The sequence below is a fragment of the Oncorhynchus clarkii genome, unplaced genomic scaffold (assembly GCF_045791955.1).
Source record: "Oncorhynchus clarkii lewisi isolate Uvic-CL-2024 unplaced genomic scaffold, UVic_Ocla_1.0 unplaced_contig_10383_pilon_pilon, whole genome shotgun sequence".
Taxonomy (NCBI): Eukaryota; Metazoa; Chordata; class Actinopteri; order Salmoniformes; family Salmonidae; genus Oncorhynchus; species Oncorhynchus clarkii.
In genome coordinates this window covers 164562-187722 of record NW_027261118.1, presented here as the reverse complement: position 1 = coordinate 187722, position 23161 = coordinate 164562, and the positions used below count along the sequence as shown (strand labels likewise).

At 41.9% G+C, this 23161-nt stretch overlaps 1 protein-coding gene across 1 annotated transcript in view; it reads left to right on the top strand.

The window, feature by feature from the left end:
- Positions 1 to 23161, top strand: part of LOC139404929 (neurobeachin-like protein 2) — a 133181-nt gene that overhangs the window by 1870 nt on the left and 108150 nt on the right. Inside the window, exons 2-3 of the mRNA XM_071147468.1 lie at positions 13451 to 13552; positions 22274 to 22362. Coding sequence (XP_071003569.1) covers positions 13451 to 13552; positions 22274 to 22362 — 191 coding nt within the window. The remainder of the gene's footprint in view (positions 1 to 13450; positions 13553 to 22273; positions 22363 to 23161) is intronic.

Genomic DNA, 23161 nt, shown 5'->3' with positions numbered 1-23161 from the left:
TGTTGGTTCACTAACAGGAGGACCCCTCCCTCACTAGGCCTACCTCCTGTCCTGTTGGTTCACTAACAGAGGAGGGCCCCTCCCTCACTAGGCCTACCTCCTGTCCTGTTGGTTCACTAACAGAGGAGGGCCCCTCCCTCACTAGGCCTACCTCCTGACCTGTTGGTTCACTAACAGAGGAGGGCCCCTCCCTCACTAGGCCTACCTCCTGTCCTGTTGGTCCACTAACAGCCCACAGTCTGCATCCCGAATGGCACCCTATTCCCTATATAGTGCACTGCTTTTGACCAGGGCCTGCATAGGGAATAGGATGCAACCCCATTGCTGTTGGTTTAGATGCCCACACACACAGTACATCTGGGTGGGGTCACATTTTAAGGCTGGGACGATACCAGTATCTCAATATCTTTTTTCCATGGCAAAAATGTAAACAGGAAGCAGACCAAACTCGTTGGTCCTTTAACCTGCTGGATGTAACATAGTGTGTGCTGTAGTTTGGAAATATAAATACATGTGACTCTGGATGACAACATGTTTGGTCCAACATTAAGGCTGTTTTCCTAAACCCACTTTGTATTTTGTTTCCTTGCCGCTCTACTGTTGAGTATCTCTATATACTGGTTTTGTCCCAGCCCTAATCACATTGGTTGATTGCATTTGTTTTGAAATGGGACATTGTTTAATAAGTATCTGCATGCAGAGTGGGTGCCAGTGTTTGAATATTATCTGGTGCGTCAGTCTAAGTCAGGGTTTCCCAAACTTGGTCCCGGGGCCCCCCCCTGGGTACACATTTTGGTTTTTGCCCATAGCACATCACAGCTGATTTCAAATAATCAAAGCTTGATGATGAGTTGGTTATTTGAATCAGCTGTGTGGCGCTAGGACAAAAACCAGAACGGGGGCCCCAGGACCGAGTTGGGGAAACCCTTGTCTAAGTGAGGCTTCATTACTCATGGTTTTTCTGGTGACCCCATTGTCTGCAGGTTAAACCTTTACTGGGTGTTCTAACAACTGCTGTTAGATGTACGTAGGAGAGGTCGACCGATTTATGATTTTTCAACGCCGATATCGATTAATCCGTCGATTAAAAAAAATATATATATATTTTTTTAAACAATTTCATTTTAACTTAATATAATACACAGCAATGAAACATGTTAAATTTGGTTTAAATAATGCAAAAACAAAGTGTTGGAGAAGAAAGTAAAAGTGCAATATGTGCCATATATAAAAAAAAAAAGCTACCGTTTAACCTGTTGAGTGTAGGGGGCAGTATTTTGATGTTTGGATGAAAAACGTCCCCGAATTAAACTGCCTATTTCTCAGGCCCAGAAGCTAGAATATGCATATAATTGTCAGATTAGGATAGAAAACACTAAACGTTTCCAAAACTGTTAAAATATTGTCTGTGAGTATAACAGAACTGATATTGCAGGTGAAGACCTGAGGAAAATCCAACTAGGAAGTGCCTCTTATTTTGAATGCACCCTGTTCCATTGCATGCCTTCCCTCCATTTAAAGGGATAGCAACTAGATAGTTTCAGCGTTTTATTCTGAAAAATGAGCGAGAACGATCACATCGCGTCAGTGGATGGCTGGGTGCCAGCAGAGTTTTGCATGCGCAACAGCTTGGAGCAGACATATTCTCTCTCTCTCCTAAAAAAGCTACGGTTCGGTTGAAATATTAGATTATTTATTGTAAAAACAACCTGAGGATTGATTATAAAAAACGTTTGACATGTTTCTACGAACTTTACGGATACTATTTGGAATTTTCGTCTGCCCCGTCGTGACCGCTCGAGCCTGTGAATTACTCAACAAAACGCGCCAACCAAATGGAGGTATTTTGGATATAAAAATAATCTTTATGCAACAAAAGGAAGGAACATTTATTGTGTAACTGGGAGTCTCGTGAGTGCAAACATCCAAAGATCATCAAAGGTAAGCGATTCATTTTTATTGCTTTTCGTGTCCAATCTACTTTGCTGCTAGCTGTTTGTAATGTTGTCTGCTGAGAGAGGTGGCCCAACATAAACGCTTGGTTTGCTTTAGCTGTAAAGCTTTTTTGACATCCGACACGCCAGGTGGATTAACAACAAGCTAAGCTGTGTTTTGCTATATAGCACTTGTGATTTCATGAAAATTAAATACTTTTAGTAATTTAATTTGAATTTGGCGCTCTGCAATTCAGCGGATGTTGACGAAAATGATCCTGCTAACAGGATGGGTGCGCCAAGAAGTTCCTTGCTCAGAACATGAGAACATATGAAAGCTGGTGGTTCCTTTTAACATGAGTCTTAAATATTACCAGGTAAGAAGTTTTAGGTTGTAGTTATTATAGGACTATTTCTCTCTATACCATTTGTATTTCATATACCTTTTGACTATTGGATGTTCTAATAGGTACTTTAGTATTGCCAGCCTAATCTCAGGAGTTGATAGGCTTGATGTCATAAACAGCGCAATGCTTGAAGCATTGCGAAGAGCTGCTGGCAAAACGCACAAAAGTGCTGTTTGAATGAATGCTTACGAGCCTGCTGCTGCCTACCACCGCTCAGTCAGACTGCTCTATCAAATCATAGACTTAATTATAATATAATAACACCCAGAAATACAAGCCTTAGGTCATTAATATGGTCATATCCGGAAACTATCATTTCGAAAACAAAACGTTTATTCTTTCAGTGAAATACGGAACCGTTCTGTATTTTATCTAATGGATGACATCCATCAGTCTAAATATTGCTGTTACATTGCACAACCTTCAATGTTATGTCATAATTATGTAAAATTCTGGCAAATTAGTTTGCAACGAGCCAGGCGGCCCAAACTGTTGCATATACCCTGACTCTGCGTGCAATGAACGCAAGAGAAGTGACACAATTTCCCTAGTTAGTGATTTTAAGAAAGGCATTGATGTTTATGGTTAGGTACATTCGTGCAACGATTGTGCTTTTTTCGCAAATGAGCTCTTGTTAAATCATCCCACGTTTGGCGAAATTGTCTGTCTTTGTTCGGAAGAAAGTCTTCACACAGTTCACAACGAGCCAGGTGGCCCAAACTGCTGCATACACCCTGACTCTGTTGCACAGAACGCAAGAGAAGTGACACAATTTCCCTAGATAAAATAAATTAATGTTAGCAGGCAATATTAACTAAATATGCAGGTTATATAAAATATATATACTTGTGTATTGATTTTAAGAAAGGCATTGATGTTTATGCTAAGGTACACATTGGTGCAACGACAGTGCTTTTTTCGCAAATGTGCTTGTCAAATCACCCATTTGGTGACGTAGGCTATGATTCAATGATAAATTAACAGGCACCGCATAGATTATATGCAACGCAGGACACGCTAGATAAACTAGTAATATCATCAACCATGTGTAATTAACTAGTGATTATGTTAAGATTGTTTTTATAAAGATACGTTTAATGCTAGCTAGCACCTTACCTTGGCTCCTTGCTGCACTCGCATAACAGGTAGTCAGCCTGCCACGCAGTCTCCTCGTGGAGTGCAATGTAATCGGCCATGATCTGTGTCCAAAAATGCAGATTACAGATTGTTATAAAAACTTGAAATCAGCCCTAATTAAATCGGTCTAACCTCAAGTACGACGCATATTTGACTTGTTCTTAAGACTGGCAAATCAACAGTAATGATCTGATTAGCCTGTGTGAGAGAAAGGTAGACTATTGACTAGTGTGTTCTAGACTGGGCATTGGACAAGATTTAACAGACTCGTGTGTTCCAGACTACCTAGGCCACTACAGGTGTAGGCCCCCATACTATCTCTTGTTCTCTCTCTCTATGTCCACTGCCTGTGGGTGTACTGCTAAGCTCAGTGTTATGTTGTGTCTGCCCATCTGTGTCTAGCATCGGGTCATGACAGCCACCGCTGTACCATGTCAACCACTTCCTCCTGATCTGTCTCTCTGTGTGCGTCTCAAATAGCACCCTATGCCCTATATAGTGCACTACTTTTGACCAGGGCCCATAGAGCTCTGGTCAAAAGTAGTGAGCTATGTAGGGAATAGGGTGCCATTTGGGACATTATCTCTCTGCAATTTGGAGGACAACTGTGATGTCATGGAGCCACTTCCTTTCCCCATGAACCTTTCAGACTGACGGAGACGACTGCATTTACACTGTTCAGCAGGGTTTTACAACACACACAGGCTGAGCCTGCGAGGTGGTAAGATTTCAATTTTGCATGTGTACGATGGCTTGCAAATGAACAGAACCCAACCAACACATTGTAGTTGTAAATGAAACGAGAACACAGACAAAGGGCACCCTATTCCCTTAAAGTGCACTACTTTTGACCAGAGCCCTATTGACCATTTCAGTATATGTCATCCAAAGTCTGTCGACACTTAAATCCTGGAGGTAAATGAGGACCGACACTGACGAGATTGACCTTGATTTCGACATGGAACAACAGAAAGGGTGTTCACACTCTCAAGATGATTTCACAACATTACACTGTATGGTAACAATCACCTGCTGTGACTGTCTCCACTCAATGAATGGACTGCGGTGAGGTAGGCTGACAGAACAGGCGAGGTGTAACTTAACAGGGGACTTAACATTCACCTGCCCCTCCTATAGTCTCCATGAGAATGCAATGTTCTTCGTCTTTTGTTCAGTACCTGTATGTCAAGTTAACATCTTCTATAGTATCATGTTTAAACTGGATGTCTGCCTGCGTACCTGTGTCTGACACTCACATGTCACACACTCAGTATGGTGTCACTGTATGAACCAAATGGAGCATGAAGACATCTGAAACTATTTTAAAGAAAGTATTTGACAATGGCTGCATCCTAAATAGTTCCCTATCCTGTATATAGGCCCATAGGGTTCTGGTCAAAAGTAGTGCACAAACATAGGGAACATGCTACCATTAGGAAACTCGGTGTTTGAGTTTGCATTCGATGTGCACTTCAATGTCAGGAGTTGACTGTATTCAAAATGCTCACACGCTGAATGCATGAGTCCTAGCCATCGCTCTGCTTCTCCAGAATCTGGAATAGAACATACGACTTGCACTGGCACGTCAGTGACTGGAGCTGTGCGTCCTCTGATTTGTGCAATACATTCTTTACACACATCTTAAATCAGACCCAGATTCAGCGCTTACATAAAGCTTAGAAATCCTTTGCACATGTATCTGCACCTCGCTGTGCATGCAGTGGCTGTGTCCCCCACATGGCTCATAGGGGTCTGGTTAAACTATGTGTTATATAGAGAATGGCCCATAGGGGTCTGGTTAAACTACGTATTATATAGAGAATGGCCCATAGGGATCTGGTTAAACTACGTATTATATAGAGAATGGCCCATAGGGGTCTGGTTAAACTATGTGTTATATAGAGAATGGCCCATAGGGATCTGTGTATTATATAGAGTATGGCCCATAGGGATCTGGTTAAACAACGTATTATATAGAGTATGGCCCATAGGGGTCTGGTTAAACTACGTATTATATAGAGAATGGCCCATAGGGGTCTGGTTAAACTACGTATTATATAGAGAATGGCCCATAGGGATCTGTGTATTATATAGAGAATGGCCCATATGGGTCTGGTTAAACTGTTTATTATATAGAGAATGGCCCATAGGGATCTGTGTATTATATAGAGAATGGCCCATATGGGTCTGGTTAAACTGTTTATTATATAGAGAATGGCTCATAGGGGTCTGGTTAAACTATGTGTTATATAGAGAATGGCCCATAGGGATCTGTGTATTATATAGAGTATGGCCCATAGGGGTCTGGTTAAACTATGTGTTATATAGAGTATGGCCCATAGGGGTCTGGTTAAACTACGTATTATATAGAGAATGGCCCATAGGGGTCTGGTTAAACTACATATTATATAGAGATTGGCCCATATGGGTCTGGTTAAACTATGTGTTATATAGAGTATGGCCCATAGGGGTCTGGTTAAACTGTTTATTATATAGAGTATGGCCCATAGGGATCTGGTTAAACTACGTATTATATAGAGAATGGCCCATAGGGATCTGGTTAAACTACGTATTATATAGAGAAAGGCCCATAGCGGTCTGGTTAAACTACGTATTATATAGAGAATAGGGTGTCATTTTGGAACGCAGTCAGTGAAATATCTCTTGTTTATCTCGGAGGGGAAACAACAGATTTAGGCTATTGGCTGCTCTTCAGTGCTGCATATCTCTAACCTGTTTATAAAGGGGAAATCTGGGATTCAAACAACAGGTTCTGATTGGGTAAAACAGTTTAACTAAATTCACAAGGATGATTTTAAAACTATTTCAAGGCATCTGCACATCCTCAGTGTTGTCATGCAGGTATGGACATGCAGAGCCTTCAGAAAGTATTTAAACCTCTGGACTTATTCCACATGTTGTTGTGTTGTAGCCGGAATTCTAAATGGATTCAATATATTATATATATATAATATATATTTTAAAAAATTCTCTCACCCATCTACACTCACACAATACCCCATAGTGACATCACAATACCCCATAGTGACATCATAATAACAAAGTGAAAACAGGTTAGCAAATGTATTAAAAAGGAAATTCAGAAATATCTCATTTACATTCACTACCGTTCAAAAGTTTGTGGTCACTTATAAATGTCCTTGTTTTTGAAAGAAAAGCCTATTTTTTTTTGTCCATTAAGATAACATAAAATTAATCCGAAATACAGTGTAGACATTGTTAATGTTGTAAATGACTATTGTAGCTGGAAACGGCAGATTTTTTTATGGAATATCTACATAGGCCCATTATCAGCAACCATCACTCCTGTGTTCCAATGGCACGTTGTGTTAGCTAATCCGAGTTTATCATTTTAAAAGGCTAATTGATCATTAGAAAACCCTTTTGCAATTATGTTAGCACAGCTGACGACTGTTGTCCTGATTAAAGAATCAATAAAACTGGCCTTTAGACTAGTTGAGTATCTGGAGAGTCAGCATTTGTTGGTTCGATTACAGTTTCTGATCAATTTTATGTTATTTTAATCCACAAAAAATGTACTCTTCTTTCAAAAACAAGGACATTTCTAAGTGACCCCAAACTTTTGAACGGTAGTGTCAGTATTCACACCCCTGAGTCAATACATGTTAGAATCACCTTTGGCAGTGATTACATCTGTGAGTCTTTCTGGTCAAGTCTCTAAGAGCGTTGGACACCTGGATTGTACAATATTTGCAAATTAATATTTTAAAATTCTTCAAGCTCTGTCAAGTTGGTTGTTGATCATTGCTAGACAGCCATTTTTCTAGTCTTACTCTAGATTTTTAAAGACAAAACTGTAACTAGGCCACTCCGGAACATTTAACAGTCTTGGTAACCAACTCCAGTGTATATGTGGCCTTGTTTTAGTTTATTGTGCTGCTGAAAGGTTGAATTTGTCTCCCAGTGTCTGTTGGAAAGTAGACTGAACCAGGTTTTCCTCTAGGAGTTTACATGTGCTTCGCTCCATTCCCTTTCTTTTCATTCTAAGAAACTCCTTAGTACTTGCCGATGACACGATCATAACATGATGCAGCCACCACCATGCTTGAAAATATGAAGCATGGTACTCAGTGACTTGTTGGATTTGACCCAAACATAATAGTTTGTATTCAGGACATAAAATAATATTTTTGGCAGTTTTACTTTAGTGCCTTATTGCAAGCATACCCATAACAGTATGCATGTTCTGGAATATTATTTTGGTTGAAATTATCGGGTATTGTGTGTAGGCCAGTGACAACATCTAAATGTAATCCATTTTAAATTCAGGCTGTAACACAACAAATTGTGGAAAAAAGTCAAGGGGGGTGTGAATCCTTTAATAAGAAGGTCCTGTATACAGACAGTCACAATGATCTGCTCATTAAAAGAGAGATTGTGGACTAGTCAGATCTTGTCAGATGGCTGTGTAGAGTTATGTACATTCTCAAGAGGCAGCTGTCTGCTATTGGACCCCAAGGTTATTGATTGTTCTTTTGTCTGTCTTCAAATGTCATTACTGTTAGGGTGTACTGTAATAACAGATTGAAGTGTTCATGAAAGTATGGACTGGTGCATCAATGGACAGCTATTTGAGAGAGAATATACAAATGAAGGGGGGTTATGTACAAGACCGGAGCATAGTGATACTGACCTGAATGTTATGTACAAGACCAGAGCACAGTGATACTGACCTGAATGTTATGTATAAGACCAGAGCACAGTGATACTGACCTGAATGTTATGTACAAGACCGGAGCATAGTGATACTGACCTGAATGTTATGTATAAGACCAGAGCACAGTGATACTGACCTGAATGTTATGTACAAGACCGGAGCATAGTGATACTGACCTGAATGTTATGTACAAGACCAGAGCATAGTGATACTGACCTGAATGTTATGTACAAGACCAGAGCACAGTGATACTGACCTGAATGTTATGTACAAGACCGGAGCACAGTGATACTGTAGCTGAATGTTATGTACAAGACCAGAGCACATTGATACTGACCTGAAGGTTATGTACAAGACCAGAGCACAGTGATACTGACCTGAAGGTTATGTACAAGACCAGAGCACAGTGATACTGACCTGAATGTTATGTACAAGACCAGAGCACAGTGATACTGACCTGAAGGTTATGTACAAGACCAGAGCACAGTGATACTGACCTGAAGGTTATGTATAAGACCAGAGCACAGTGATACGGACCTGAAGGTTATGTATAAGACCAGAGCACAGTGATACTGTAGCTGATGCCCTCCAGAGGTAGTGATGTGGTGACGTCAGCCCTTCCACTGTTCCTCTGCCTGTGGGAGAGGGACATGGACCCTGGTCATAAGTAGGGTACGTGGAGATGGGGAAAACACACGTTTCTGGGGGATCAGGGGTCATTATGAGAAATGAAATCAGGGAAGCAGTGAGCTGTCAGTAATTATCCTGGTGACTGTTCATCTAGCTAATGACTGCCTGTGGTGGAGCAGAGCTGTGACTGACCATGGTGACAACCCCACCGTCACTCAGCTGCAGCAAAACCCTACACTACACCCTCCTATTAGACTTCACATGTGTGGTCCATAGGGCTCTGATGAGCAGAGATGAGGTATCGTACTCCCTCGGCCCTCCAGCTTCATCTGGCCTTCGCTAGTTCCCTGGCTGTGTCCCAACAGGCTCCCTATTCCCTAGATATTTGACTAGGGCCTATAGTTCACTATAGTGCACTATGTAGGGAATAGGGTGCCATTTGGGACGCATACTCTGTTTAGGATCTCTCCTGCACTGCAGCCTCTGTGGCCAGAGTCTGTTTACCAACAAGCAGCTGAATTAGGAAACCCAAAGTGCTCTTTGTTCCCCCTCAGCTGGTGCATGTCAGGAGGCTGGAGCACCCCAGAATGTCAAGCAGCTCAGGGCAGCACAGCTGCACAGTCCGTCCCACATCCTCCCTCCTCCTACCGCCTTGGCAGCCGTTTAACGGGTGAAGTTTCCCCTAGGTACAGATCTAGGATCAGTGTCCCCACCCCTAATCCTAGGCTTAACAGTTAAAACTGACCGAAGATCAGCATCGAGGGGCAACTTCACCCTACACCTTGGCAGCCAGAGTAATAGAGGGATCAGGGAGATCAGTGCACATTAAACTTTTGATTATAATGTCAATAGTCATGGTATACACTTTTTATTATTTTTTTATTTAACACGTGGTTTTGTTAACAACAGAGTGTTGATAGTGTCGGAACAGGCTTTATAGTAGTAGTTGTGACATACTGTTTTGAGGATGTGAAAGAGGCCTACTGTTGCATTATGGGTAAGTTGTTGTCGTCGTCTGCATTAGTAATACATGTGTTTATCAGAGGTCTGGCATTGGCTCAGGGGACTTGGGAGGTGAAAAGGGAAGGGCTAGTAGGGGGACAGGAAGGGCTAGTAAGGGGGACATTTACAGGTGTTTGGCTCCAATGACATTACCTGCTACTGTGTGGCATTGGTGCATTCCAATGCATTCCATTCCAAATGGCACTCTATTCCCTTTATAGTGCACTACTTTTAACCAGGGCTCTGGTCAAAAGTAGTGCACTACATAGGGAATAGGGTGCCATTAGGGACACCACATTGCCTTCTGTTGTACTACTTTGTACTCATTTCCTGTATCTGTAAATATCGTTTAGATTCCCCTTGTATTTGTGGTTTGTAATTTTGAAATGTAAGAAAGTTCTCCTTTTGCACTTCAGCTTGAAATAAGGGAACAATTGGTAAGAGAAGGAACACAAGGGTAGTGGAACACTAGGCTCTATATGGATGGAACGCGGACGTTTCACAATATGTAGGATATTACCCAGATGGATGTAGTCAGTATTCACCCATGTAGGATATTACCCAGATGGATGTAGTCAGTATTCACCCATGTAGGATATTACCAAGATGGATGTAGTCAGTATTCACCCATGTAGGATATTACCCAGATGAATGTAGTCAGTATTCACCCATGTAGGATATTACCCAGATGAATGTAGTCAGTATTCACCCATGTAGGATATTACCCAGATGAATGTAGTCAGTATTCACCCATGTAGGATATTACCAAGATGGATGTAGTCAGTATTCACCCATGTAGGATATTACCCAGATGGATGTAGTCAGTATTCACCCATGTAGGATATTACCAAGATGGATGTAGTCAGTATTCACCCATGTAGGATATTACCCAGATGAATGTAGTCAGTATTCACCCATGTAGGATATTACCCAGATGAATGTAGTCAGTATTCACCCATGTAGGATATTACCCAGATGAATGTAGTCAGTATTCACCCATGTAGGATATTACCCAGATGAATGTTTATTCACCCATGTAGGATATTACCAAGATGGATGTAGTCAGTATTCACCCATGTAGGATATTACCCAGATGGATGTAGTCAGTATTCACCCATGTAGGATATTACCAAGATGGATGTAGTCAGTATTCACCCATGTAGGATATTACCAAGATGAATGTAGTCAGTATTCACCCATGCAAGATGTTTTGACTGTAGTTTTAAGTGTGAATCCCAGTGCTGTTTCAGTCTTTTAGTGTTTGTTGATATTATGTCCCTGGTGTACAGTACAGGACCATGTCCATCTGAGGATCTGGGCGATAGGAGCATGGCCAGACATGATGTGCCTCCCCAGATCTACAGTATATTCAGATCTCAACTTGTGGTTATTGTCACCTTTCCTGTGTGCCCTGTTTAAGCAGGACGCTTCCCAGATCTACAGTATGTTCAGATATCAACATGTGGTTATTGTCACCTTTCCTGTGTGCCCTGTTTAAGCAGGACGCTTCCCAGATCTACAGTATGTTCAAAAGAAGGCTATTATCAGCTGGTCAGATATTTTGGTCTCCACAGCATCTCATCAGACACGTTGTGTTATCGTTGAATTGAGTTGGATGATGTAGATGTTCTTACTTGATGTGTTTATCTTTGTCATCCTTAGTCAACTCGGGGCTCATCTGTAGAAGAGACTTTGGTCTCAGTATGACTCCCTGATTTTAAAATAAAGGTGAAATAAATCAAACAGCAGCTGCAGTTAGAGTACCTCAGAAAGGCCCTGAACTAAATCTGTTCACGTCTCCGCTGGAGCAGCTATTGCGCTGTTTCTTACCGCGTGTTGTCGGAAGACCAAAGCCATAGTAGTATGAAGATTGGGACACACACGTGAAGTTTCATGATAATCCTCGATGGATTATGGACACGTGGTTTTGTTTAGGGAATTTTTGTTTGACATTTTTGGCAATGTGAAACCAACCAGACCAGATAACAACAAACACAATGTAACAAAATAAATCTAACTCTGATTGGAACTGTAGCTGAAAACTGTGAAAACGCCCTGATTCCATTACTAGCCATGGTACGACTCCAAAGATTTTTTTTACAGGAATGAGGTTGTGTAGAAAGCCTTGTCTTTTGTCATATCATCACTAAGTTGATGAGGCCGTGTGTCTCAACCTTAACACACAGGAATAAGTGTTGTAAGTCCCAGGCTTCCTACTGTTGTGGCCCAGTCCAGAGGCTGTAATACTTTGTTTTGATTGCAGCTTTGCCGTGAAAAGAGCAACACCTTCATCACTTCCTTTAAGTCAGTTAACGCCCAGAGAACACAGAAAAATACATTGGTTTCCTCATAGCGAGGTGAAGACTTTAATGCTGGGAATTGAGACACAGACAATAGTAAAAGCCTTTGTGTTTTGTCTAAGTAGAGTCATTTATTCTAGAGATGGAGAGATTTTTAAAACCAGCATGATGAAATCCCATTGAGGTCGACATAAAGCTTCCAACAACCTGATGAATGAGACAACTAATGTGGCTGAGTGGGTGTAGAGATAATGTCTGAATACAGTAAGACTGAAAACGCAGAGACGTTGTGTTAGGTTATAAAGGAGCTACTCCCTCTGTAAGTACTCTGTAATTGCATCATAATATGAGTCAGCCCGTCTCTAGGACCATTAGTCTGACTAGTCAGCTGTGGATTTGTGGAAGGCCGTCCGCCTTATTACTGGACGCCCACAAGACTAGATACTGAACGGCTTGATTGTCGGTAAGGCATATGTAGCCTAAGTGCCAGTCTGTTGGTGCTATTATTATGCCAGCTCCTTGCTGTCATTGTCAAGCCAAACATGACAATGAGTGACAAGGAGTTTTCATGATACAGTGGTTCCTCATTATGCATTTGGGTCCCTAGGTTTTTATATGACCAAGTGGTTCCAATGACAAATGTTGATGCGAGCCACCCTTGCCTTGTGGCATTCTTCAAAATGACAAATGTTGATGCGAGCCACCCTTGCCTTGTGGCATTCTTCAACGAAGATGGCTGACAAAACATTACGGTCGAACCAGATGTAAGTTGTTATGACGTCATAATGAGTAAAACTAAAAATGTCGCTGGGCCAGACAGGACTTACTTGCTACTCAATGTAATAAAGTAATGACTTTTCAAATAAGTTACCTTACACGTTATGTTGGCTGACAAGTTGTTAGCTACGCTGTCCTTACGAACCACATAGCATATCATTACAGCAGTATGTACCGGTATGTTCGCTGGATACCTAACGTTAGTAGTGATACATCAAACTTGCCAGTATATTAACTATAGGCTAACTAACTACTGGAGTGATGCTTAGAATTCCATTAAAAAATGTATCCCTTTATTTTATCACTACAATCTGTTTGTCGGACAAAACTGGAAAAAAACAACTTGTGTAGAAAGTCAAAATCCCCACCTCGATGGTGTCAACTGTGCATATATCTGCGTAAAATAAAAACTTTTGACTATTTCTGGTCAAGCGATCGATGACAAACGAGCTCGCTGCCCAGACTTACATAATTACAAAGAGGAGATTCTCCTAATTTAAAATGGTGCCTGTGTAACAGTTCTGATTCCGTCCCTCTCCTCACCCCTACCTGGGCTCAAACCAGGGACCCTCTGCACACATAGACAACAGCCCCGCTCGTAGCATCGTTACCCATCGCTCCACAAAAACCAGCGCCCTTGCAGAGCAACTACTTCCAGGTCTCAGAGTGAGTGACGTCACCGATTGAAGCGCTATTAGCGTGCACCCTGCTATCTACCTAGCCATTTCACACCGGTTACACCTGACTTGAAAAACAAAAACGAAATATACACATTGCCAGATATTTTGCAAAATAGACAGACATGCCTATATTTCCCCCATAGGAAACAATGGGAAGACTGCAGAGTTCCAATATTATTTTTTGTTGTTTACGTTTTGTTGTTTACATTTTAACACCATAATATTAATCAAGCTAATTAAGCCAAATTTCTTAAAATCAATCCCATATACTATGTTATTACAAAACAGGTTTTAAATTATCTGGAAATGCCAATACGGAATACTATCAAATGCTTCTTAAAGATGGTCAAACTAGCAATAACTTGCAGTAACAGAAGAAATGGCTGGGAATTAAATGACGTGCCACAGAATGCTGCAGCAGCACGCAGGGTGTACCGCAGTATGCCAACTTTTAAAAGGAAGAACCACTGTAGCACAAACAGACTGGCACTCAGGCCCCATCTGCTGTACCCACACTGGATGCCCACTAGCTTCAGAACAGCTAGAATATAACCCCACTAGCTACAGAACAGCTAGAATATAACCCACTAGCTACAGAACAGCTAGAATATAACCCCACTAGCTACAGAACAGCTAGAATATAACCCCACTAGATACAGAACAGATAGAATATAACCCCACTAGATACAGAACAGATAGAATATAACCCCACTAGATACAGAACAGATAGAATATAACCCTGCTCAAGTGAGCACAGCACAACAAGGTGAGTCCAAAAATGTATTGTATGCTGCTGCATAAATGATGTAATATGCCAGGGAGATAGAATACTAGAGATAGTATACTGTAGCTAAGAAAGTATTACTAAGTGTATGTTATGTAGTAAGAAGTTAGTAGCCCATAAGATGTGAGTGCCTCACCCAAAGAATTTGGTATATTTACCCCTCTTAATTTAGCCTACTGTTCTGACTTGGTGGCGCACATATAGCCTATAACCTGTTTTTGAGAAACGTAATCAAAATATTGTAAGAGCTTTCATTGTCTGCTTATATGCCCCCTTTATTTATCCTACGGTTCTGACTTGGTGTACAGAGAGAACACTGTAAGAACGGCCCATGTTCTGAATTCTGTTGCTGTACATTTAATAAGGGCTAAACAAATAGTTATACTGAATACGTCTGTCCTAGCTCGCTCATTAATGTCTTAATCAAAATTACAGATGACCTCTTATCCGCTTGTCATCCCCTTATGTCATAGTTTGTACATCTCAGTTGTCAGTAGAAACCATATTTGTTTAAACAAGTCAGCCATATCAGCTATGTTTTTTTAAAGGGCAGTAAATGAGGCTGAATTAACTGTTTCGCTGCCAGATGAAGCTCCCCTGATAACCAGGTGTAGCAGAAGCAATATGTTGGGACTGCTGTTGGGACAGCTTTATGGAGGCCCTAACAGTTTGTGGGCACCGTTTGTCACCGTTATAGTGCAATTCATGTATTGTTTAGTGTTGTGTAGTGGCTTTGCTGGCATGCATCCCACTTTTTTTTGTTGCCCCACCAAGATGTACATGCTGAAATCATCACTGCTGCTTTGTATGAGTTAGCCTAAGCCTATCTATTGTATTCAAATGGAAATGTTCACATTATTCAAACTCTCAGAATTCGCCGCTTCAACTTCAGTAGCCTACCTCTCCTGTCAGTAGTCGGGCGTGGGAGTTCAAGTGGGCCTAGTAGGTGTGGTGTCATTGAAATAGAGTAGGCTGGCTACATGGGCGGAAGAATCACGCGCCAGTTAACTTAACAGTAGCGGTGCGTGTGTAAAATGACCTGGGAAGCCAAGTGAAGCCATATTACAACCTACACTGTATGTGTTGTGATAATTGCGTTGTTTGCTGTTCATTTATATGCCTTGTGACTGTGATATATAGGCCGAGACAGTGGCAGAATAAATTCAACCACACATTTGTTTTAATAACAAAACCGGATAGCAACCTCTGTCCAGTGAAGTCCACGACACATGTTTATTTTATTTATTTAACCTTTTAGTAAGACAGTTACATGACCTACAGCTTGCTTAAGCAAGTTAATGTTTCTGATATTTCCGGACCACTAAACAACTATTGATTTAGAACCACAGACAAGTTACCGCAAATCACAAAGAAAACAGGAGCTGCCTCCTCTATTTCTGCACTAGTCAACTTCAACATTTCAACATCATCAAATCACCTCTGCTTAGTCTAAAACAGTGACAACTAAAAGATAACAAATACAATTTAGTCCAATCAACATCACCTAAATATGATGTGGCTGTCCATACTTCTGATTTATGTTTGTGCGTTCGTGCAAGTAGAAAAACCTGTTTACTCACCCAACATGTAGAGAAAGGCCAATGCCATCCTCCTCTCTCATGTTGACGAAACGGTCTCCCACTCTGTCATACAGTACACGCTTGTATTTGGTTGTTGTTCTAGTCTACGTAAATAAAATGCTTGCTCGCTAGCCTAACTTCCATTCATGGGTAACGTTAATTAGTTAACATTAGACTTCTACATCTAGCTACATATTGAACTTCCATCCTCTCAGGCCAGGGGCACAACAATGTATGAATTAATGGTTGGATCAGAATCACCGCTACAATCATTGGCCAGTACGGAGAATTAAGTCCAAATCCCTATCTCCATCCATGGCTAATTTAGGAAAGGGACGATTGTATCTATCTAGCTAGCCACCAGAGAACAACAACAACGAGATGCAACAATTCAAGTCGTTTCTGTTAAAGACTTATGCTCTCAAAGCCATTTGATAGGACCAATCAAATATGATCTCCCTCGGTTTAGCTCAACACTGATTGGCTAATTTGTATACTTTTTTTTGTCAAGGATGGCCTAATGCTCGCTGGCTTCCCTTTCATTCAATACTACTGGCGGCAAGAATGTCCCACTCGTTTGGACTAGACATAGAGAGACAGAGGGTTGCTGTTTTCTCGCTCCTTTTCCTGTGAGGAGATGCATTCATTCAGCCTCTTGCGAATTGAAGGAAAATTATGAAACACAAAGAGACGAGAAAAACAAAATGTTGATATTTTTTTGGGGGAGCCTGGTTTCCCTTGTCGTTCGTGAATAGACTTCACTCTAACTTAAATATGAAATTAACTTTAAATATTGTAATGAAACACCAGGGAGCAGGTCTCGAACCCTCGACCTTCGAGCCCGAGGTCCGGCGCGCTATCGACTGTGCCGCAAAAGCTTACTAGTGCGGCAGAGTCGATTTCCGCGCTTATAAACCCAGGGTCGTTACACTACTCCCTCCTTTCAAAGAGTGCGTCCTCGCGCTGGCTTGTGACTCTACGTCTTACAGGAACGCGCTCACCAGCCAAGCACTGTCGTGGGTGCAAGGTCCGATCACTTCTGACACCAATGTAATGAAACAGCAGATAGCAGGTCTCGACCTTCGAGCCCCGGCGCGCTATCGACTGTGCGGCAAAAGTATGCCCGTGCGGCAGTGTCGATTTCCGCGCTTATAAACCCAGGGTCGTTACAATATGATTAGACTAGTTTACTACAGTGTCTGTAAATAAATATTTTTAACGGAAAGAAACGGAGGGCGCTCAACCAACGTGAGTCGAGCTGCAATCAAAAAAATCGACTCATCATGAAAAGGAAAAGATCAATCACACCGACAGCGTCATTTTGCCGAATGTTACGCAGCATCATCTGGATGTGTGTGCAACAAAAATTCAACATTCACCTTTCTGCTACTATTTCTGTCAAGCCGTCTACGCATACAGTTTGACCCATACGTTTGATTAGGCTATTGCCTAGAAATACATATTGGTCACCCATAGTCTATTTCTCAGTTTGAAACTCCCAAAGGGTAGGCTATAAAAAAATAACTCAAGAGAAAGGTTAAGTCTCTCCAACTCTGCTGACTTCAAACTACATCTACCATATTGGCTGATATAGCCCAGTATTAAATATAGATAGCCTAATATAATGGACTACGTGAGAATCTCTGGTAATTCTACCTATTTCTTAAGTAATTTGCGCATTTGATATTGTCTATAGGGCGCAAAATTGCTGGGACCATGGCTGGCAAGAGAGCTATGTCATATACGCCTAAAATAATTTAGCGGGACTGCGGTTGGGTTTGGGACCAGTTCTTGCGGTAACGAGTGGGAGTCGCACAGAACACCTGCGGGCGTGGTGCAGTATGAAAATCTGCGCGTGGGAGCAGGATGAAGAAATCAGTCCAGTGCAGACCTCTACTGTGGATAACTGACAATGATGGGATTATTTCAAGGTAATTCTATTTTCATGTCACCGAGACAGACAGATGGTCAGGCTATGAGGTGGCTTTTGAAATTAATAAAGGACAAGTGTTTATGGAAAGCCATTATGGCTAAACTTGGATCACAGATGAAGACTTGAGGGCATATTATATTTGTACTGAGACTTTTACTTGTGCCTTACTGTGCAGAGCAGGTACACATCAGTCAAGTACCTTGTAATGACTGTCATACTGAAGCTATAGTCAGCTTTCCAGTGAACAGACCTAACACTTCCCAATACAAAAGTCATTCAGAAACACTGTTCTTCTTCAGAAAAATAAACCTATTATCACCTAGTCAGATATTTTGGGTTCCACAACAACTCATCGAACTGTTCAAACATTTTGTATACCAACTGTGTTCCCACACACGTCAGTCATTCTGAGAAGTAGAAGGCTGAGTACATGCAGTGCTAGATAGTTGGAGGATGCTGTTGGGTTGAGCCCTTACCGACATCCCCATCTGCTTCACAAATAGCTCCAGTAACTAAAGAGGAAGAGGCCTACTATGAGGAGGCTGAGTTTGAGCGTTGTGTGGAGGAAATGTGTTTCGGTTATAGTGACTTGACATTTCCTGGTTGCTTGACAGAAGGAGAGAGAGACGGAGTGAGTAAGCGACAGACGGACAGACAGACACTAGTGCTGATTAGGAGAGCGGGCTGGAGACCGACAGACACTAGTGCTGATTAGAAGCGATGTGCTACTTACTACTCTGAGGAGCTGAAGCACCCTGTGGGCCTGGTCTGGACCTACTGTTCTGACTCTGGACTCCCTGATAACCTAGGACCCAGGAGGGCTCACTGAGACTGGGTTCCTCTGAACCCCTTCTCCCTGCCCTCCCAGACACATGCAATGAGACATGGACTGGCCCACAAATGACAGTCAACTGGTAGGCTAATATTATAATTTCATTCTAGATTGATTACAGAAAACGTGAAGATAGAAGATGTTCAGCCACTCACATTGATGCACTGCATCTTAGTGTATGTTGGATTTCACATCTGTTGCGTTGCCTCTGCTGATTTCAAAAGACGTTTGTTGAAGTTACACATTTGCCAGTAGTAGTGATCTTTAAACGGGGGGTTTCTGAAGTATGTTTTGGATTGTGCCTTGCAGCCATATTGGTGCGGCTGCCAGCTGTTGACAATGTAGCTAACTTCCTCTATAGGGGCCCGTGGGCGTCTGTCAGGCTGCAAGCATCAACGAGGCATGGTTCACTACTAAACTAGCAGCAGTAGAAGTAGGCGTTCCATAGGGAAGTGCCTGACTAATTGTCAGGTCATGTGGTGTCACCTGATGTTGTTTGGGTGTAATGAGTCAGGTTGGCCCTTGTGGGAACTGTAGTCCCTCACTCCACACACCGCCTGATGTGTGGAAGAAAATAACACTCCTCGTTCTCACGTGAAGAAGGCTTTGCGTCTCTCTAACGTCGGGCTCTGTGTGAAGTCAGGGTCAGGTCTTCACTTCAACACCATGCTGTTTCTTTTCTCCCTAGTAGAAAGCTGAGCTGATGTAGCATGTCTCTGTGTGAAGTCAGGGGAAGGTCTTCACTTCAACACCATGCTGTTTATTTTCTCCCTAGTAGAAAGCTGAGCTGATGTAGCATGTCTCTGTGTGAAGTCAGGGGAAGGTCTTCACTTCAACACCATGCTGTTTATTTTCTCCCTAGTAGAAAGCTGAGCTGATGTAGCATGTCTCTGTGTGAAGTCAGGGGAAGGTCTTCACTTCAACACCATGCTGTTTCTTTTCTCCCTAGTAGAAAGCTGAGCTGATGTAGCATGTCTCTGTGTGAAGTCAGGGGAAGGTCTTCACTTCAACACCATGCTGTTTCTTTTCTCCCTAGTAGAAAGCTGAGCTGATGTAGCATGTCTCTGTGTGACTGTAATGGCGCTAGCAAACTAGGTTTAAAGTGTCTCTGTCACAGTGCACCATCACTAGATGTTCTTAGATGATTTGAACGTGAGACGTCAGTTGCACATCAATGAATGTTACCACTGACCTCTATCTCTACGTCTGATAACATATGTTCCCAAGATAGATTGATATGTTGATAGGGTGAGGGAGGCTTATACTGAGCCACACTGCAATAGTAGATAGTACTCAGTCTGTGATGCTCTAGTTGTTTAGTGACATCATTAGTAGATAGTACTCAGTCTCTCTGTGGTGCTAGTGTTGTTTAGTGACATCAATAGTAGATAGTACACAGTCTCTCTGTGGTGCTCTAGTTGTTTAGTGACATCAATAGTAGAGTCTCTCTGTGGTGCTGTAGTTGTTTAGTGACATCAATAGTAGATAGTACTCAGTCTCTCTGTGGTGCTCTAGTTGTTTAGTGACATCAATAGTAGATAGTACTCAGTCTCTGTGGTGCTCTAGTTGTTTAGTGACATCAATAGTAGATAGTACTCAGTCTCTGTGTGGTGCTAGTGTTGTTTAGTGACATCAATAGTAGATAGTACTCAGTCTCTCTGTGGTGCTAGTGTTGTTTAGTGACATCAATAGTAGATAGTACACAGTCTCTCTGTGGTGCTCTAGTTGTTTAGTGACATCAATAGTAGTCTCTCTGTGGTGCTCTAGTTGTTTAGTGACATCAATAGTAGAGTCTCTCTGTGGTGCTCTAGTTGTTTAGTGACATCAATAGTAGATAGTACTCTACTCTAGTAGTCTCTCTGTGGTGCTCTAGGTGTTTAGTCAATAGTAGCCTGGGTTCCAGTCTGTTTCTGCTCGCTTGCCAACTCCTTGGCTTGACAATGACAGCAATGGAGTAGGAAAGAGCACAGACAGATCTGGGACCAGGCTAGTTGAGGCTATGTAAGAGATGGGAAACAGATCTGGGACCAGGCTAGATGAGGCTATGTGAGAGATGGGAAACAGATCTGGGACCAGGCTAGATGAGGCTATGTGAGAGATGGGAAACAGATCTGGGACCAGGCTAGATGAGGCTATGTGAGAGATGGGAAACGTAGTGTGACTTGATAGGAGGAGAGTAGCAGGATATGATGAGGCAGATAAGAGCTGCAATATTGACAGAACTTACAGAAGAACTCTGTATACATGTCCCTGTGTTATAGACCTACAGTAGAACTCTGTATACATGTCTCTGTGTTATAGACCTACAGTAGAACTCTGTATACATGTCCCTGTGTAATAGACCTACAGTAGAACTCTGTATACATGTCCCTGTGTTATAGGACCTACAGTAGAACTCTGTATACATGTCCCTGTGTTATAGACCTACAGTATAACTCTGTATAAATGTCCCTGTGTTATAGACCTACAGTAGAACTCTGTATACATGTCCCTGTGTTATAGACCTACAGTAGAACTCTGTATACATGTCCCTGTGTTATAGACCTACAGTAGAACTCTGTATACATGTCCCTGTGTTATAGACCTACAGTAGAACTCTGTATACATGTCCCTGTGTTATAGACCTACAGTAGAACTCTGTATACATGTCCCTGTGTTATAGACCTACAGTAGAACTCTGTATACATGTCCCTGTGTTATAGACCTACAGTAGAACTCTGTATACATGTCCCTGTGTTATAGACCTACAGTAGAACTCTGTATACATGTCCCTGTGTTATAGACCTACAGTAGAACTCTGTATACATGTCCCTGTGTTATAGACCTACAGTAGAACTCTGTATACATGTCCCTGTGTTATAGACCTACAGTAGAACTCTGTATAAATGTCCCTGTATGATAGTTGAAGGCCTGTCACCCTGTCCCTTTCCATTTAAAGCACAGTATTTAATGGAGTTAAGGATGGATAAGTCGATTGATGATGAAAGGAAGTCACATTCTTTGTGCATAAATAATGTACATGACTTAACCAATGTTTTATTTATTTGGCCTATAAAGAAATGTGTAGCTTGTTACTTTCGTGGTCGTTTTTTTCAGCCATAGGGCCTACTATTTAGAAAAAAGGCTTGAATGCATTATCTCATATGCTCCTGAATGTGCCATCACTTTCGTAAGGTTGCTGTAACTTCCTGTTGCAAAAACAAGACGTCAGCCCCCTCAGGTTGTTGTTTAGAGTCTGAGTGTAACACACGGCATAAGGACAACCTGTTAGCACGGTGATCAGAAAACATCAACCACAGGGTACAGTCCTTTTAACAGAATGTTAACGTGCACTGGTCCACGTGCACTGGTCCACGTGCACTGGTCCACGTGCACTGTGCTTTTGCCATGTTGTGTTTACTAATTCTGCACGTGTGACTTCAGAATCAGAAAATGTTATTGCCCTGCAACAAATGTTGCCAGGGATTTTCCCTTGGTGTTGTACCGAGAAGCATCAATCACATCAACCCAGATCAGACTTGTGCCAGTATGACCGGAGACTCATCCTCTGTCTCTCTTCCCCTCCTCTCCTCCTGCAGAAAAATGAGGGCTGCCTGCAGCAGTGGCTGGAGGCTTTTGTGGCTTCCTTTGAGAAGCTTGTTGATGTGCAGTCACTGGAGCCTCGCAGGTGAGTTGACTGATTGGCTCAAATGTATTTCCTTCGTCCCAAATTGCAATCTATTCCCTGTACTACGTTTGACCAGATCCTAGATCTGTGACAAGGGGAAACCTCAGGGCACTGGTCACAGGGTGTGTGACCAGCTGGCTGATACCTTGTCATCTAAAAGGCTTCAAAGTGGATCTGAGCAATGAGACAGTTGTAAAAGTACTTCATTTTAAATAAACTGCAGACTTGGAAAGTAAATTCACATGGCTGGGGGCTAAAATAAACACAGTCTCTTCCACACAGTCAGGAAACGCCTTCAGGGAAACACAGGCCCTGATTACACATCGCAGGACCACGTGCCAATTAGCCACACCCACCAATTAGCCACACCCACCAATTAGCCACACCCACCAATTAGGCAACATAATGAGCCATGCTAAAACATGTTAGGAGATGATAGAAAGTGAAGGTTGAGCTGAAATAGAAAATAAACAACATTACTTCACAGTAATCTACACTTTCAAAATGTCAATAAAATATACATTTTGTCCATAGTGAAGGGCTCTCTTTCACAGATGGGATAACCTCATTGACATTTTGAAAGTAACATTGAAAGTCACATTGTTGTACGCACATCACATTATAGGAGCGTTATTAGTGTGCAGGCAGGTTCTTTCTTTAATTCATCAATATGTTACCAAATCCCTGCTGAGGGAGGCATACTGTAGGCTACAGGTGGTTTGTGTCAGACTGAGTTGGGTGAACTCTAACCTTATTACCAATCCAGAGGTGTAATTTTGACATGTTTATAGTAAAGTAG